This window comes from Dama dama, chromosome 18, assembly GCF_033118175.1.
Source record: "Dama dama isolate Ldn47 chromosome 18, ASM3311817v1, whole genome shotgun sequence".
NCBI lineage: Eukaryota > Metazoa > Chordata > Mammalia > Artiodactyla > Cervidae > Dama > Dama dama.
In genome coordinates this window covers 9,285,551-9,301,846 of record NC_083698.1, presented here as the reverse complement: position 1 = coordinate 9,301,846, position 16,296 = coordinate 9,285,551, and the positions used below count along the sequence as shown (strand labels likewise).

The window sequence follows — 16,296 nt, the reverse complement described above, 5'->3', positions numbered from 1 at the left end:
CAATTTCTGCTTTCCTTTTATTTCCAATACATGAAATGTCTTTTTCTGTGACCTCACTTCTAATCTATGTGTCTTTTGCCATAAGGTGGGTCTCATATAGGCTGCATGTTGTAGCCTTTTTTTTTTTTAATCCAGTCTCCCACTCTGTCTTTTGATTGGAGCATTCAGTCCATTGACATTTAAGGTAATTATTGATATATATGTATTTATTGCCATATTAAACCTTGTTTTCCAGTTGCTTCTTTGTTTTTCTTCCTCTTTTTGTGGTTTGATGATTTACTTTATGCTTGTGTTCTTTTTGGTTTTTGTGCATTTATTTTATGTTTTTGATTTGTGACTGCCCTGTTTTTTAAGTATGTTAACCCTTTCATATATGTGCTTGCTTTAAACTGATAGTCATATCTGCTCAAACATATTCTAAAAAAAAAAAAAAGAATGCATTTTCTTACTGTCCTTCCCCACATTTTATGATTTTGATGTCCTTTTTTACATCTTCATGTTTATCCCTTTTCTGTTGCTTGTATGTATCATCACTTTCACAAATAGATTTTTTTCTTTTTTTTGATATTTATACTAGCCAGTTTAAATGATTTACTTTCCAATCATGATTTCTGCCTTTCTATATCTCCTTGCATCTTTTCTATTTAGAGATCTGTTAATATTTCCATAGTTTTACTATTGGTATATTCATTTAGTTTTTGCTTGCCTGAGAAATGCTTTATTTTTCTTCTTCTTCTAAACAATAATCTTGCTGGGTAGAATATTTTAGATTGCGGAATTTTCCCTTTCAAGACTTTGAATATATTTTGCCACCCCTGTTTGGCCTGCAGTGTTTCTGTAGAGAAATCAGCTGATAGGCTTATGGGGGTTCCCTTGTAATCAACTCTTTGTTTTTGTCTTGCTGCCTTTAGAATCCTCTTTAACTTTTGCCATTGTTATTTTAGTATGTCTTGGTGTAGGTCTGTTTGGATTCATATTGTTTAGGATCCTCTGTGCTTCCTATATCTGGATATCTGTTTTGGTTCTTCAGGTTTGGGAAGTTTTTAGTCATAATTTCTTCAAATACACTTTGAATCCCCTTTTCTCTTCTCCTTCTGGAAAACATATTACACATAGATTGATGCACTTTATATTATCTAGTGGGTCTCGTATTGCTTTAATTTTTTTCATCTGGCTTTCTGTATGCCGTTTTGTGTAATTTCCTTTGTTCTTTCTTCCAGATCACTTATTCCTTCTTTTGCATTATTTATTCTGGTATTCATTACCTTTAGTTCAACTTTCATCTTGGCAAATGAATTTTCTAACTTTTCTTGGCTCCTCCGTATAGTTCCTAGTTCCTTTTTATAGTTATTTGCATTTCTGTTGATTGCCTTTCTTAATTCCCTTAGCATTTTCATTACCTGTTTTTGAAGTTGGTGTCTATTAGACTGCCGAGGTCTGTTTCACTGTTGATTCCTTTAGGGGAATTCTCTTGGTCTTTTAGTTGGGAGTAGTTCTCTGCTGCTTCATTTTACTTGTATCTCTCTTAGTCTGTGAGTTTAGGAGAAACAGTCATCTACTGTAGCCTTGGAGGGCTGTTTATATGTGAGGGTGTCCCTGCATAACTTGTGTGGATGTGACAATGTTCTGAGGGTTGTTTTCGGTTTGAATGCTCGCCGTCTCTCTTCTCTGCGTGTGCTGTCCATCATCCACTCGATGAGGGGTGTGCGGGCGCTTGGCCCATGCACAGTCCCAGAAAGGCGCGGGCAGCGGTTGGTGCTCAGTCACAGGACCCTTGGTGGTGGCGGTGGTCTGCAGCCCCCTCTGGAGTCTGCGGTGGTAGCGGCCGCGTGTGCCTGCCCCGGAGCGTGTGGGTGGTGCGTGTCAGCTGAGAGCGCACAGGGGAACGGAATTCTGTGGGATCGTGTGCCTCACCTGGCGTGCCCCCAACAACATCACCTTTCCTCTCTGGTGGGCCCAGGCTCATTCCCGTACTCCCTTGGCTGGGGCACGTGGCATCCTGGTCCCCTTGGGCTGTGCACACGGCCAGCCCTAGTCCTCTCCCCAGCTCTCCCTCTGAAGCCTGAGCCTCGGCCCCCGCCTGCCTGCGTGGATGAGCATCTCAGACTGGGGAGGGCCTGGTGGCAGCACTGACTATCTGTGCGGGTCTGTCTCTCCGTTGCTCTCTGAGACTCCAAAGCCCGTCCTCTGTCCCCACTGATCTCTCCGCCTGGGACAGGGCTTCCAAGTGAGCAGAAACCTTTCCCCTCTCATAGCTCCTGTCCAGATTCCTTTCTCTCTTTTTTCTTTTTTCTGTCCTTCACAGTTAAATGGAGATTTTTTGCCCTTTGGAAATCTATAAAATGTTCTACCGATGTTCACTAGATGTTCTGTGAGAACAAGTCCACATGTAGATGTATTTTTGATATATTTGTGGGAGAAGGGGAGCTCCCCATCCTACCCTTCCTCCATCTTGATCTGATCCCCCAAAATATTGATGTCTTTAGATTTCTCTTTTCTAAGTGGTATTATAAACCAAGTAGGTTTGATTTATAAGAAAGAGTTGAGATTTCCTTTCTAAACACAAAATAGACGAAATATAAAGGGAACCGACCTTTTTTTTTTTTTTTTTTTCCTAGGAGCTGCATGCTGCTTCCCTTGAACAGCACCTTCTAGATCAGATTCGAATAGTTTTTCCAAAAGCCATTTTTCCTGTCTGGGTTGATCAGCAGACTTACATATTTATCCAGATTGGTAGGTGCTATTGTAGCGTTTTCTGTGATACTCTTCACATTGAATCCACAGTAGAGGTAAAGGCACACTCATGACCCTTGTTTTATCTACAGTTGCGCTAACACCGGGTGCTCCTTATGGAAGGCTGGAAACCGACAGCAGACTCCTAATTCAGCCAAAGACCCGCCAAGCCAAAGAGAGTACATTTTCAGAAGCAGGTAAAACACCTGGACAATTTCATAATCATGGAAGAGACCAAAAAGGATTGACAAAAGAACTTCAAACCAAGCAACTTCAGTCAAACACTGTAGGAGTCACTGGGTCTAAAGAACAAGATTCAGAGGAAAGGATCAACTCATCATTTCTACCAAGCTTATGGACTGTGATAGGAAGCATTTTTTCTTCTGGGTCTGAGAAGAAACAAGACACATCCTGGGGGGTAACTGAAATCAATGCTTTCAAAAACATGCAGTCAACAGTTGTTCCTCTGGACAATATTTTCAGAGTATGCAAATCCCAGCCTCCCAGCATATGTAAGGCATCCGCAACTTCTGTGTTTCACAAACATCATGCCATTCATGTATTCCCATGGGACCAGGAATATTTTGATTTGGAGCCCAGCTTCACTGTGACCTATGGAAAGCTAGTGAAACTGCTTTCTCCAAAGCAACAGCAAAGTAGAACAAAGCAAAATGTCCTATCACCTGAAAAAGAGAAGCAGATGTCAGAGCCTCTAGATCAAAAACAAGTTAGCCCAGACCATAGTCACAAAGCTGGCAAGACCTGTGTGCTAAAGGTAGTCTGGAATGGACTTGAGGAACTGAAGAATGCCGTTAAATACACCAAAAATTTAGACACGCTTCATCTTGGGAAAGTCTGGGTTAGTATAAGTCTTTCTTTAAAAATTATACTATATTATGTTAGTTGCTCAGTTGTGTCTGACTCTTTGCAACCCCACGGACTATAGCTTGCCAGGCTCCTCTATCCATGGAATTCTCCAGGCGAGAATACTGGAGTGGGTAGTCATTCCTTCTCCAAGTGATCTTCCCAACCCAGGTATTGAACCTGGGTCTCCCACATCGCAGGCAGGTTCTTGACTGTCTGGGCCACCAGGGAAACCCAAATTATACTGTAGTTGATTGACAGTGTTGTTTGTTTCTGGGGTATAGCAAATGGCTTAGTATAAATCTTAGAAAATAATCTTATGTTGCTTGAACTTGCCCAAATTTTGAACTAAAATATTATAATATTTTATGCACAAGTTGAAAACCAGTGTAATAAATACTATTTAAAGTCCCCCCTCCTCTAGGCTTCCCTGGTGGCTCAGATGGTAAAGAATCTGCCTGCAATGCAGGAGACCAGGGTTCGATCCCTAGTTCAGGAAGATCTCCTAGAGAAGGAGATGGCAACCCACTCCAGTATTCTTGCCTGGAGAATCCCATGGACAGAGGAACCTGGCAGGCTACTGTCCACGGGGTCACAGAGTCGGACATGACTGAGTAACTAACAGCAGAAGTTCCCGTGGGGACACATTTCTGATTGCAGGGTAGAGTCCTTGTTTGGGTAAGGTTTGTGTGTTTTTCTGGCTAATAAACTTGGACAGGTAAAAGCTAAGATAGGTACAGGCCCAGAGAGGTCAAAATTACCTGCCTGAGGTAACGAGTCAGTAAGTAGAATGAGGATTCAAACCCTGACAGGCTGACTCTTGAGTTCATGCTTCTAATGGAGCGCCCTACAAAGCCTCACATCTTTAATGCCCAAAGATTTGCTTCCACCTTCTTGAAAGCAAAGGGATGTCTTGGTACGTGCTGGGGGAAATGCCCAGTGTCGGGAGAGACCTACCGCGTGAGATGACCTGGATTCAGAGGTACCCAGGAAGCTCCTTGCCTTGCTGGTATTGGTTCTTTACTGTGATGGAGAGCGAAAGGAGCACGGCTGGCATTCCACCTCCTCATCCTAGCTTCAGATGTTAATGTTGATTTTATATGAAATGAGTCACCAGCCTCCTTTATTTTGACCTAATTTTGAACCATTGTGAAATGTAATTTCAGGGTGAGAAGGAAGGACAGGGAAGAACAATGGAAAGGAAAGGGAGTCTCCTTAGTAGATTTCTTTTACGCTCACAGTTTAGACTGTGACCTTTAGGTAGGTGGCTTGCAAGTTGTAATCTCTTCAGCCTACATCACTCTCGAAAGCTCCAACCGTGCCTCACATTTTCTGTTATCTCTGTTCTCTTACTCAAGAAGATCCCACTGCATCTTGAAAATCGTATTGTCTGAACCTGTCAGTGGGCTTGCCTGTTTCTAGTAATGGTGCTGCCATTAGGCAGGAAGCACTGTTACTTCCTTGATGTTATATGGTGAGGCTGGGGTGAAAAAGTGGCGATCGGGTCCTGGAGACCAACTGAGACGACAGTGAGGAGCCTGCACTTCTCCCTCTGTGGTCAGGTTGGGAGGGTGGCCTGTGACAGGCGGCAGCTGCCGTCAGTTGCTCAAGCTGGCTTAACCGGCCAGATCAAAACTGATCACCTCTGAAGAGGATGTTAAAAGAAACTACTGTAGGAAAAAATTGAAATGTTAGCATCATAACAGCACCTGAATGCCCGCCTATACTATGAATCATGGCAGTATCTTATCATTCACCTGAGTTGATAGAAATTAATATCAGTGTTTATGCTGTGGAATATTTCTTAAGATTTTAACATTTATATTTTTAATTTATTTTTATATATTTCAGATTCCAGATGACCTGAGAAAGAGACTAAATATAGAAATGCATGCAGTAGTCAGAATAACTCCAGTGGAAATTACCCCTGAGATTCCAAGATCTCTAAAACTACAACCTACAGAAAACTTAGTGAGTTCACACTTATATGTTATATCACAGTTGTTTTACGTGCATTGTAAAATTTCTGGTTGCTTTAGCTAAGTAATAACACTGTACTCCTTTATTCTAGAAGGGCAAAGAAGTCTTATTGTCTTTTGGTTTTATTGTGGTAAAATACATATAAGATAAAATGCTGTTTTAACTCTTTAGGTGTGCAATTTAGTGCCATTAAGTACATTTATAACATGAAACCATCACTATTCCTGAAACTTTTCCATCCCCTGAATAGAAACTTTGTGCCCATTACACAATCACTCCCCATCCTTTCCTGCCCCAGTTCTCAACTGTGATCAGTCTGTGTGAATTTGCTTATTCTAGATCTTATATGCAAGTGGAATCATACAATATTTGCCCTTTGTATCTTGGTTATTTCATTTAACGTGTTGTCAGGGTTTATCCACACTATAGCATATACATCAAACTTCATTCCTGTTTATGTTTATTCCTGTATTATGTTTATTCCTTCATTCCTGTGCATTCCTGTTTATTCCTCCATAGTATTCTATTGTATGTATATAGACATGTTGTTTATTCATCTGTTGATGGACACTTGGGTCATTTCTGCTTTTTTTTGTTTAAACTGTGTGATTAATGCTGCTCTGAATATTGATATACAGTATTTGAGTCCCTACTTTCAGTTCTTTTGGGTATATACCTAGAAGTTGAATTGCTAGATCATATGGTATTGTTTACCTATTTGAGAAACCAAAAAGTCTTCTTTTTTTCCTGCCCTGGAACTTTGTTGCTGCAGGCAGGCTTTCTCTAGTTGCAATGAGCAGGGGCTACTCTCTAGTTGCATTGCACAAACTTCTCACTGCAGTAGCTTCTCTTGTTGCAGAGTAGGGGCTCAGTAGTTGCAGAGTAGGGGCTCAGTAGTTGCAGAGTAGGGGCTCAGTAGTTGCAGCACTTGAGCTTAGTTGCCCCATGGCATGTGGGATCTTCCTGGACCAGGGATCAAACCTGTGTCCCCTTCACTGGCAGGCGGATTCTAAACCACTGGACCACCAGGAAAGTCTGCAAGAAGTCTTTAACGAATGATATAACATATATTGTGTCAATGCAAATATGGATAATTTGGCATTTAAAGGACTGCTATTTTTGCTACATCTGGGCAGTTTTTTAAGAAAATTCTCACATGTTTCAGTATTAACACTGCAGTGTAAAAGAGAGCTAGACTGTTTTTCTTTGAACACTTAATTTTGATAGAAACTGAGATAGTCAGGAATTGAGGTATGGAACTTAATTTTAAAATTTCTGTAGAATATTATCAGGGTTTCCTGATAGCTCAGTTGGTAAAGAATCTGGCTGCAATGCAGGAAACCCCAGTTTGGTTCCTGGGTCGGGAAGGCTTACTGGAGAAGGCATAGGATACCCACTCCAGTATTCTTGGGCTTCCTTTGTGGCTCATCTGGTAAGTAATCTGCCTGCAAGGCGGGAGACCTGGTTTGATCCCCGTTGGGAAGATCCCCTGGAGAAGGGAAAGGCTACCCACTCCAGTATTCTATCCTGGAGAATTCCATGGACTGCATAGTCCATGGGGTCGCAAAGAGATGCAACTGAGCGACTTTCATTTATTTTCTTTTAGAGTGATATCATCTGTACCAACTTAGATTACCAGTTCTCAGAGAATTGTAACACAGGAAAATTATTATATGTTTAGAAAATGCCAAATATGATTTAATCCTTCTCTGATAATTTGCATTATACTTCTGGATCCTCTGGATAATGATGGTCATTATGTCAAGGTCATCATATAACCATTTTAACAGATCTTTCTGCTTGATGAGACCTCATATAAAATAGTTTATATTTTGTGACTAGAGAAGAAAACAAATAGAGTACATGCCATTTCCATAATAGTATGCAACTGAGCATTTAACATATTCACTGAACAATATATAGTGATTTAGAGTTTTTAACTTTTTGATTCTTTGATCTTCAGTTGTTTTCTGATTTGTACTTTATATTATAGTTGATTTACAGTGTTGTATTAGTTTCAGATGTATAGCAGATTGATTCAGTTCTCCATACATCCGTTCTTTTTCAGATTCTTTTCCCACGTAGATTATTGCTGAATATTGGCTGGAGTTCTCTGTGCTATACAGTAGTTCATTGTTGTTTATTTTGTATACAGTAGTGTGTATATGTTAATCTCAAACTCCTAATTTATCTTCCCTCCACCTTTGCACTTTGATAACCATAAGTTGTTTTTGGAATCTGTGAGTCTTGTTTCTGTTTTGTAAATAAATTAATTTGTATCATTTTTTTAGATTCCACATATAAGTGAAATCTTTTTCTGCCTGAAATAGAAGTAATTCAATTAGTATGATAATCTAAAGGTCCATCCATGTTGCTGTAATGGCATTATTTCATTCTTTTTCATGATTGAGTAATAGTCCATGCTTAACGTGTACCACTTGTTTATTCGTAACTGTCGATGGACATTTAGGTTGCTTCCATGTCTTGGCTTTGTAAATAGTGCTTCAGTGAACATTGGGGCGCATGAAGCCTTTTGAATTAGGGTTCTCTCTGGATAAAAGTCTAGGAATGGGTGGGATTGCTCCATCATACAGTAGTTCTATGTTTAGTGTTTTAAGGAACCTCCATACTGTTCTCCATAATCGTTGTACCAGTTTATATTCACACCATCAGTAGAGAAGGGTTCCCTTTTCTCCATACCCTCTCCAGTATTCATTGTTTGCAGACTTTTTTTGTCGATGCCTATTCTGACCACTGTGAGGTAACAACTCATTGTAGTTTTGGTTTGCATTTAATAGTGATGTTGACCATCCGTTCATGTGCTTTTGGGCATCTGTGTTTTTTCTTCAGAGAAAAGTGTATTTAGATCTTCTACTCATTTTTTGATTGTTTTTTTTTGGAGAGGGGTTCTTTTATGTACAAACTGCATGGGCTATTTGTATATATTGGAGAGTAATCCCTTGTCAGTCATATCAGTTGCAAATATTTTCTCCGATTCTGTGGCTTGCTTTTTTGTGTATAGTTTCCTTTGCTGTGCAAAAGCTTTTAAGTATGATTAGGTCCCACCTTTGTTTTTATTTTCATTCCTCTAGGAGGTGGATCAAAAAAGATACTGCTGTGATTTATGTCAGAGTGTTCTGGCTATCTTTTACTCTAAGAATTTTTTAAATTAGATTATAGTTACTTTACAGTGTTTTACAACAAACTGAATTAGCTATTTGTTCAGTCACAAAGTCATATCTGACTCTGTGCCTGCGACCCCATGGACTATAGCAACCAGGCCTCCCTGTCCTTCACTGCCTCCCAGACATTGTTCAAACTCATATCCATTGAGTTGGTGATGCCATCTAACCATCTCATCCTCTGCTGACCTCTTCTCCTTTTGCCTTAAATCTTTCCCAGCATCAGTTTGCAGTGAGTCAACTCTTTGCATCAGGTGGCCAAAGTATTGGAGCTTCAGCATCAATCCTTTCAATGAATATTCAGAACTGATTTCCTTTAGGATTGACTAGTTTAATCTCCTGAAGTTCAAGGGACTCTCAAGCATCTTTTCCAGCACCGCAATTTGAAAGCATCAATTCTTTGGCACTCAGCCTTCTTTATGGTCCAGTTCTCTCATTGATACCTGACTAGTGCAAAGACTCTAGCTTTGACTATACGGACATTTGTCAGTGAAGTGATGTCTTTGCTTTTTAACACAACTGTCTAGGTTTGTCATAGCTTATTGTCCAAGAAGCAAGCTTCTAATTTCATGGCTGCAGTCACTGTCCTCAGTGATTTTGGAACATAAGAAGAGAAACTCTGTCACTGCTTCTACTTTTTCCCCATCTATTTGCCATGAAGTGATGGGACCGAATGTCATGATGTTAGTTTTTTGAGTGCTGAGTTGTAAGCCATCTTTTTCACTCTCCTCTTTCGCCTTCGTCAGGAGGCTCTTTAGTTCCTCTTCACTTTGTGCCATTAGGGTGGTGTCATCTGCATATCTAAGGTTGTTGATATTTCTCCCAGCAGTCTTGATTCCAGCTTGTAACTCATCCAGCCCAGTATTTCACATAATGTACTCTCCGTGTAAGTTAAATAAGCAGGGTGACAACATACAGCCTTGACGTACTCCTTTCTGTTTTGAACCAGTCTGTTGTTCCATGTAAGGTTCTAACTGTTGCTTCTTGACCTGCATACAGGTTTCTCAGGAGGCAGGTGAGGTGGTCTGGTATTCCCATCTCTAAGAATTTTCTTCAGTTTGTTTTGATCGGCTTTCCCACAGTCAGTGAAGCAGAAGTAGTTTTTTTTTTTCCTGGAATTCCCTTGCTTTGTCTATGATCCAGTGAATGTTGGCAGTTTGATATCGGTTCTTCTGCCTTTTTTAAGTCCAGCTTGTACACCTGGAAGTTCTTGGTTTTTAAGTATTGCTGAAGCCTAGCTTGAAGGATTTTTGAGCATAACCTCACTAGCATGAGAAATGAGTGCAATTGTGCCAAATTGCCAATTGTGTAAATGTAGTTTTTACATTCTTTGGCACTGCCCTTCTTTGGCATTGGAATGAAAACTGACCTTTTCTAGCCCTGTGACTACTGCTGCGTTTTCCAAATTTGCTGACATATTGAGTGGAGCACTTGTAACAGCATCGTCTTTTAGAATTTGAAATAGCTCAGCTGGAATCCCATCACCTCCACTAGCTTTGTTGATAGTGATGCTTCCTGAGGCCCACTTGACTTCACACTCCAGGGTGTCTGGCTCTTGCTGAGTGACAGCACTGTCTTGGTTATCCAGGTCACTGAGCCTTTTTGTACAGTTCTTCTGTGTGTTCTTGCCACCTCTCCTAAATCTCTCTTTGTTTTTTCTAGCTTCCGGCTCTTTGTTTTTTTTTTTTTCTCTTTCTTTTTTTTTAATTAGTTGGAGGCTAATTACTTCACAACATTTCAGTGGGTTGTTAAACATTTCTCGTATCCTCTCAATTCCTTTTTTTGCGATCTTGAGTCATCTTTACTCTAATTACTCTGACGTCTTTTCCAGGCACATTGCCTGTCTCTGCCTCACTTAGTTGTTCTTCTAGGGTTCTGTCTGGTTTCTTTGTCTGAAATTTCTCAGCGGGGTCATCCTTCTCACTTTGGCTGTCTGTGGTCTGCGTTCCTCAGGCTGCAGGATTGTGGTTCTTGCTTCTGCTGTCTCCTCCCCAGTTGGTGAGGTTGATCCAGGGGCTTGACAGGCCTCCTGTTGGGAGGGGCCGCTGCCCGCCCCCGGTGAGTGGGTCTGGGTCTTGTCTCTCTGTCGGCAGGGCTTTGTCAAAGGGTGTGTCTAGAGGCAGCTGCTGGCTCGGGGAGACATTTAGCAGCCTGTCTGTCCGTGAGTAGGCCTGTGTTCCCACCCCGTTGGCTGGCTGTTCTGAGGTGTCCCAGCACTGGAGCTGCGGGCTGCTGGGTGGGGCCAGGCCCAAGGATGGCCTCCGGGAGAGCTCATGCCGATGAGTAGTCCCTGGAGCCTCTGTCACCAGCGTCCTTGTCCTCCGCAGTGAGCCACAGCCAGTCCTCAGGTCCCCAGGAAACCTAAGGCCTGCAGGTAGTTTTGGCCCAGGTTCCCATGGAGTCGCTGTTTTGCCCCGGATCCTAGTGCACATGAAACCTTGTTGAGCGCCTGCTCTTCAGCTGCACTGGCCTTCACAGACCAAATACTCTGATGGCGCCTCCTCCCAGTGCCAGACCCCCCAGCCTGGGCACCCTGACACGGGGCTCAGAACTCTCACTCCTGTGGGAGAACTTCTGCAGTACTGTTATTTTCGTTTGTGGGTCTCCCACCCAGCGGGTATAGGATTTCATTGTATCACAGAAGCGCCCCTCCTACTGTCTTATTGTAGCTTTTCTTTGTCTTTGGATGCAGAATATCTTTTATGGTAGGTTCAGGTCTTTTTTGTAGATGTTTATATACCAGTTGTGATTTAGCTATTTTCTTGAGAAGAGGTGAGCTGAAGTCCTTTTACTCGCCCTCTTATCTCTGTCTTGTCTCTCAGTATGTTTTTAAAAACCATGTGAAGGAAATTTAGCATTGTCTTGATAACTCCAGGATTTTCAAAGTCAAAATATTTGCTGTCTATATTGCATTGATATTCTTTAGTAATCTTTAAACATATAGTATAAAAGTCTTTATAATGTGGAACTTTTATGGCTCTTGACTTATATAAAGTTTTGAGTTTTTGTTTTTTTTTAGTTTATAGGAGCTCTGCTTTTAACGTGGTTATTGATCTTGTTTTTTTTTTTTTTTTTTTTTTCAAAAATTAGGTCTTATGTACAAAAATAACTAGCCATTGCTCATTGGTTTTCTGTGTTTTCCTCTGGTATCGGCAATGGAGTATTTCCTTTCCTGTCCCTAGTTGTGTGCTTTGGTGGAAGCTGTGTGACCTTGGCAGGTCTCTCTAGGCTGGTTACATCACTTAGGACATAAGGATGTTTGGTTCTAGAGGAACTGTGAGTTGCTTTCTGATTCTAAAAGTCTTGATTTAAAATAGTTTTCATTTTATGACTTTCTCTAGGTCTTTAATCCCATTTTCCAATAATATACAAAGAAGTAACTGACTTATTTCTATGATTTTTAAGAGTGGGAAAGTGATGCCTTTTCTTAGTTTAGCTTACTTTTTTAGTGGTGAGCGTATTGTAAACTGAGTTTAATCAGTGGATCTAATGGATGAAGAGAGGTAACAGATATGAGTTTTTATGTATGAGCTGTTAGATAATAGATGTGGGAGTTGCAAAATGGTAGAAGTTTATTCTCCTAGGCAGATAGTGTCTTTCAATATGAATTTTGATTAGTTCTGATTTTGTATTTCAAGAAGATTATTTAAACTTAATAATACTAATCTAAAAGTTTCAGAAATTAGCAGTGTTTTTCTCAGAATTTCTTCATATCTTTTCAACAGTTTATTAACACTCTACTTGTTGAACGTATCAGCCTTCATAGAAAAAAGAGAAAGTGACACTAACATATAAAGAGTTTGTTTTTCTCATGTGCAAAGAAGTTTGGAGGAGGTGGTTAAACCATGTAACCAAGGACCCGAGCTCCTTTGATCTTTCTCTTCTGTCATCTTTGTCTGTCCTCCTCTTAGATGCGAGGTATCTGTGGTGGTAATAGACAGCGCGTCTGCATTCTTGGCAGCAGAAGGACAGGTGCAAAGCAAAACTCTTCTCCTTGCAGGGTTTCTCTGCCGTTTAGTTAGGGAGAGAAAGCCTTCTCTTGGATCGCTGATGGTGATGCGTTGGCCACACACAGGCACACACAGCTCCAGGCTGGGAACAGAGGAGCCTGCTCCCTGACTACAGAGTTTGCTTCACAGGAAGCAAGAGAGACTAGGCTGGCATGGTTATCAAGTGAGCTAAATTGTGCTCTGTGCATCACTGGGCATAGAAAAAAGGAGCATTTAAAACTTTGCCACTTGTGTGACTTTTTCTTCAGGCTGCACCGTACTCATTGTACTATAATGTCAAGTCCCAAATCTGTGCCTGTGACCATCATTTTACCAGCAAGATAAGGTATTAAAATAAGACTGTTAAGTTCAGGTAATAGAATATCGTTACTGTTTCCTTTCCTCTGGCAGTCTAAGGATGTCAGTGAAGAAGACATAAAAACTGTGTTCTGTTCATGGCTACAGCAGTCTGCCACTACCACAGTTCCTCTGATAGTATCAGAGGAAGAATACATTAAACTGGAAATGAAAGATGGTGAGTATATTTTATTTGTTATTTTGATATTTTTCCTATTAAAGAAGTTGGAAAAGTTTTCATTGTTTTTCCATCTTGTGATAGGTATGAACAGGAAACCTAATAATGATAATTAAACAGTAGATTTTATGTATCAAATAATCCTTTTATTTAAATGTAAATAAATTTAAATTTTAAATTATTTCATCTCAGCTACAGTACTAACTACACTTATTACTTTCTTTTTAATAGGGTTGAAGGAGTTTTCTCTGAATATCGTTCATTCTTGGGAAAAGAAAAAAGAAAAAAGTATTTTTCTGTTGAGTACCAATCTGCTGCAGAAGATGACAATACAAGTAATTACATACTACTGAATACTTAATGATAATATTTTCACATGTGATTGATTCTAAAGTATGAATTTACTTCTTAAGACCTTGCATCCTAAACTGTATTAGAAACTCAAATGATAAGAGTAAGGAATAACTTGATTTAAAATATTTTATTCTGTAGTCTCTTTAACTTACTTAAGCAAATGATTGATTTATCCTAAATTTAAAATGGATGCTTCAGCAAAATTGTTCCAGGAATAGAATTGATCATGTTAACTGGCCAATGGATCATGATTTAAACTCTTCTAGTATTGGAACAAATGAAAACTTAGCTGAGGCGGGTAACTTTTTTTTTAATTCATATTTTTATTTGCAGTTTTGCTACACAGCCCATATTATTTTGTCAGTTCTTAAATTCTCAACTCTTCACAACTATTATCAGATTACTTTTCTCCCAGATATATTTTTAAAGTACTCTTTTTAGAACATTATATTTTGGTTAAGATATTTACTCTTGTCATTATAGAACTGAAGATGAAATGAATAAAGTCATTTAGAATTTCAGTGGTTTGAAACTAGATATTATTTCTCTACTTTTGAAATACAATTTAAGGAATACCATTCAGAAATGATAAAGATGGAAGATTGTGAAAAGAATGTGACATAAATCAAAATTGCAAATAAAGATATATCTCTAAACTGCATGAAGACATTCTTTACTGCTTGTTAACTATAACTATTTATATTCCTTAGATGAGTAAATTGTTATTGTCAGGGTTATTTTAAGTAATAGTCTTGCATGCACACTATATCTTTTCTCTCTGGTGTAACAGAATCAGCAATTCAGTTTCCCAGAACCCAAGAAAAGCAGGCAAAAGGTATTACTTTGACATGTAAAATTGATTTTTCCTTGCTACTATAGGTCCTTCTAGATCCTATGGTAAAAGAAGAAAACAGTGAGGAAATTGACTTTATTCTTCCTTTTTTAAAGCTGAACTGCTTGGGGTAAGAAGTTACGGCCAAACTGGCACATTTAGACACATTTTACATTACCTGTCTTAGGGCTTTTATGTGTAAATATTAAATTAGATGTCGGTGTCATTAACTAGTCTTACTAATGTAATGGTAGATAGTTTTTTCAAGGATTGTTTCTGTTTTCACACCTGGCTCAGTAATTTGCCTTCTCTTCTCAGATAAACAATGTCTGAAACGTATTAGAAATTTTACTTTGCGATTTGATCTGTGAGAAGAGAGCCAGCTAGATATGACCTGGATCGTACATGCTTGAATAAAACAATAATCTTTTGAAATTAATAAATTAGCTTTGAAAGTTAAATCCAAAGACATTAGTTGAGTGTTTAAAAATATTTCAAATTAAGTTATTCCTTCACTGTCTTATAGATGTACTGATTGATGGGAATTATTTGTGTTTTCCTTAACTTTTAAGACAAATTTGAAAAGAACCTCCTCAGTTTCTTTAGCCCTTAATACAGTATAAGAATCTCACATAAACTGTTGCGTCTTAGAATTCGTCACAGAGGCCTTTAATGGATGTAGTAGTAGTGATTTGATGTTCTGTAATAGTATAATCTAGAAAGGTTTTAGTTAAAGGATTAAACTACAAAGCAACAATTAATCTGCTTTTTAAAGTAAATAATTTATAAAGTAAAAACTCTGCAGACTAATTTTAAGAATTTATGATATTATCAGAAATAAACTGGCAGAATCAGGAAGTAGGTTAAAGTTCATGTTTGTATAATCTTCAGATTGAAACTGGATTTCAAAGATGATGTTTAAAAGGAAATAAGTCTTCAGTTAGTTATCCTAATACTTTAAAAGCACTCATGTATGATAATGTTGAATAACAAGCCAGAAATCATTTTGAGGGGGATATATGTGTGTATTAAGACAAATCCCCTTAAGGATTCCTATTTGGACAGAATTTCTAGTTACTGCACATGTTTGAAAGTAGTAGAATTCGTTTTAAAATCTGTGACTCAGATTTGGCATTAAATCATTTCACTTTCAAGTAAAGGAAAATTTCCAAAATTTTACTCTTTTTATAAATCATTAACTAGCCTGTGAAGGAAAATTGTTTATCGCTAGATTTTATCCTGTTCTAGCATTTGATCATGCAGTTTACATGTTTTGCAGAGGAGTGAATTCCTTGGGTGTCTCCTCCATGGAACACATCACTCACAGCCTCCTGGGGCGCCCTTTGTCTCGGCAGCTGGTGTCCCTTGTGGCAGGACTTAGGAATGGGGCCCTTTTACTCACAGGAGGAAAGGTATGTGGTTAAAATATGCTCATTTTCATTCATTAGCAATTTTTTTTAACTTTCAAAAAAAAAGTTTAAATATTTGTATGGCTGCAGCTGGTCTTAGTTGCAGCATGCAGGGTCTTTTCGCTGTGCCAGGCAGCCTCTTGGTTGCAGCCTGTGGGATCTAGTTCCCTGGCCAGGGATCAGACCTGGGCCCCCTACACTGGGAATGCAGAGTCTTAGCCACTGGACCATCAGGGAAGTGCCTGATTAGCCATTTTTAATTCCTCTCTCCTTGAGCTTTAATCATGTTCTACAGGGTTGTTGACGCGACAGATGGGAAGAATTTATTCGCTCACTAATACTTTTGAGTGCCTGCTGTTAGATGTTGAGAAAACGCTTGAATTAGGTGATGCTGTCCCTGCTCTTTTTCTATTTCAGT

The 16,296-nt window shown here is 39.3% G+C and overlaps 1 protein-coding gene across 1 annotated transcript in view; it reads left to right on the top strand.

Annotated features, from left to right (window-relative positions):
- Positions 1-16,296, top strand: part of PEX1 (peroxisomal biogenesis factor 1) — a 71,306-nt gene that overhangs the window by 15,691 nt on the left and 39,319 nt on the right. The window contains exons 4-10 of the mRNA XM_061164888.1: positions 2,619-2,733; positions 2,826-3,592; positions 5,449-5,568; positions 13,160-13,283; positions 13,515-13,618; positions 14,517-14,599; positions 15,749-15,881. Coding sequence (XP_061020871.1) covers positions 2,619-2,733; positions 2,826-3,592; positions 5,449-5,568; positions 13,160-13,283; positions 13,515-13,618; positions 14,517-14,599; positions 15,749-15,881 — 1,446 coding nt within the window. The remainder of the gene's footprint in view (positions 1-2,618; positions 2,734-2,825; positions 3,593-5,448; positions 5,569-13,159; positions 13,284-13,514; positions 13,619-14,516; positions 14,600-15,748; positions 15,882-16,296) is intronic.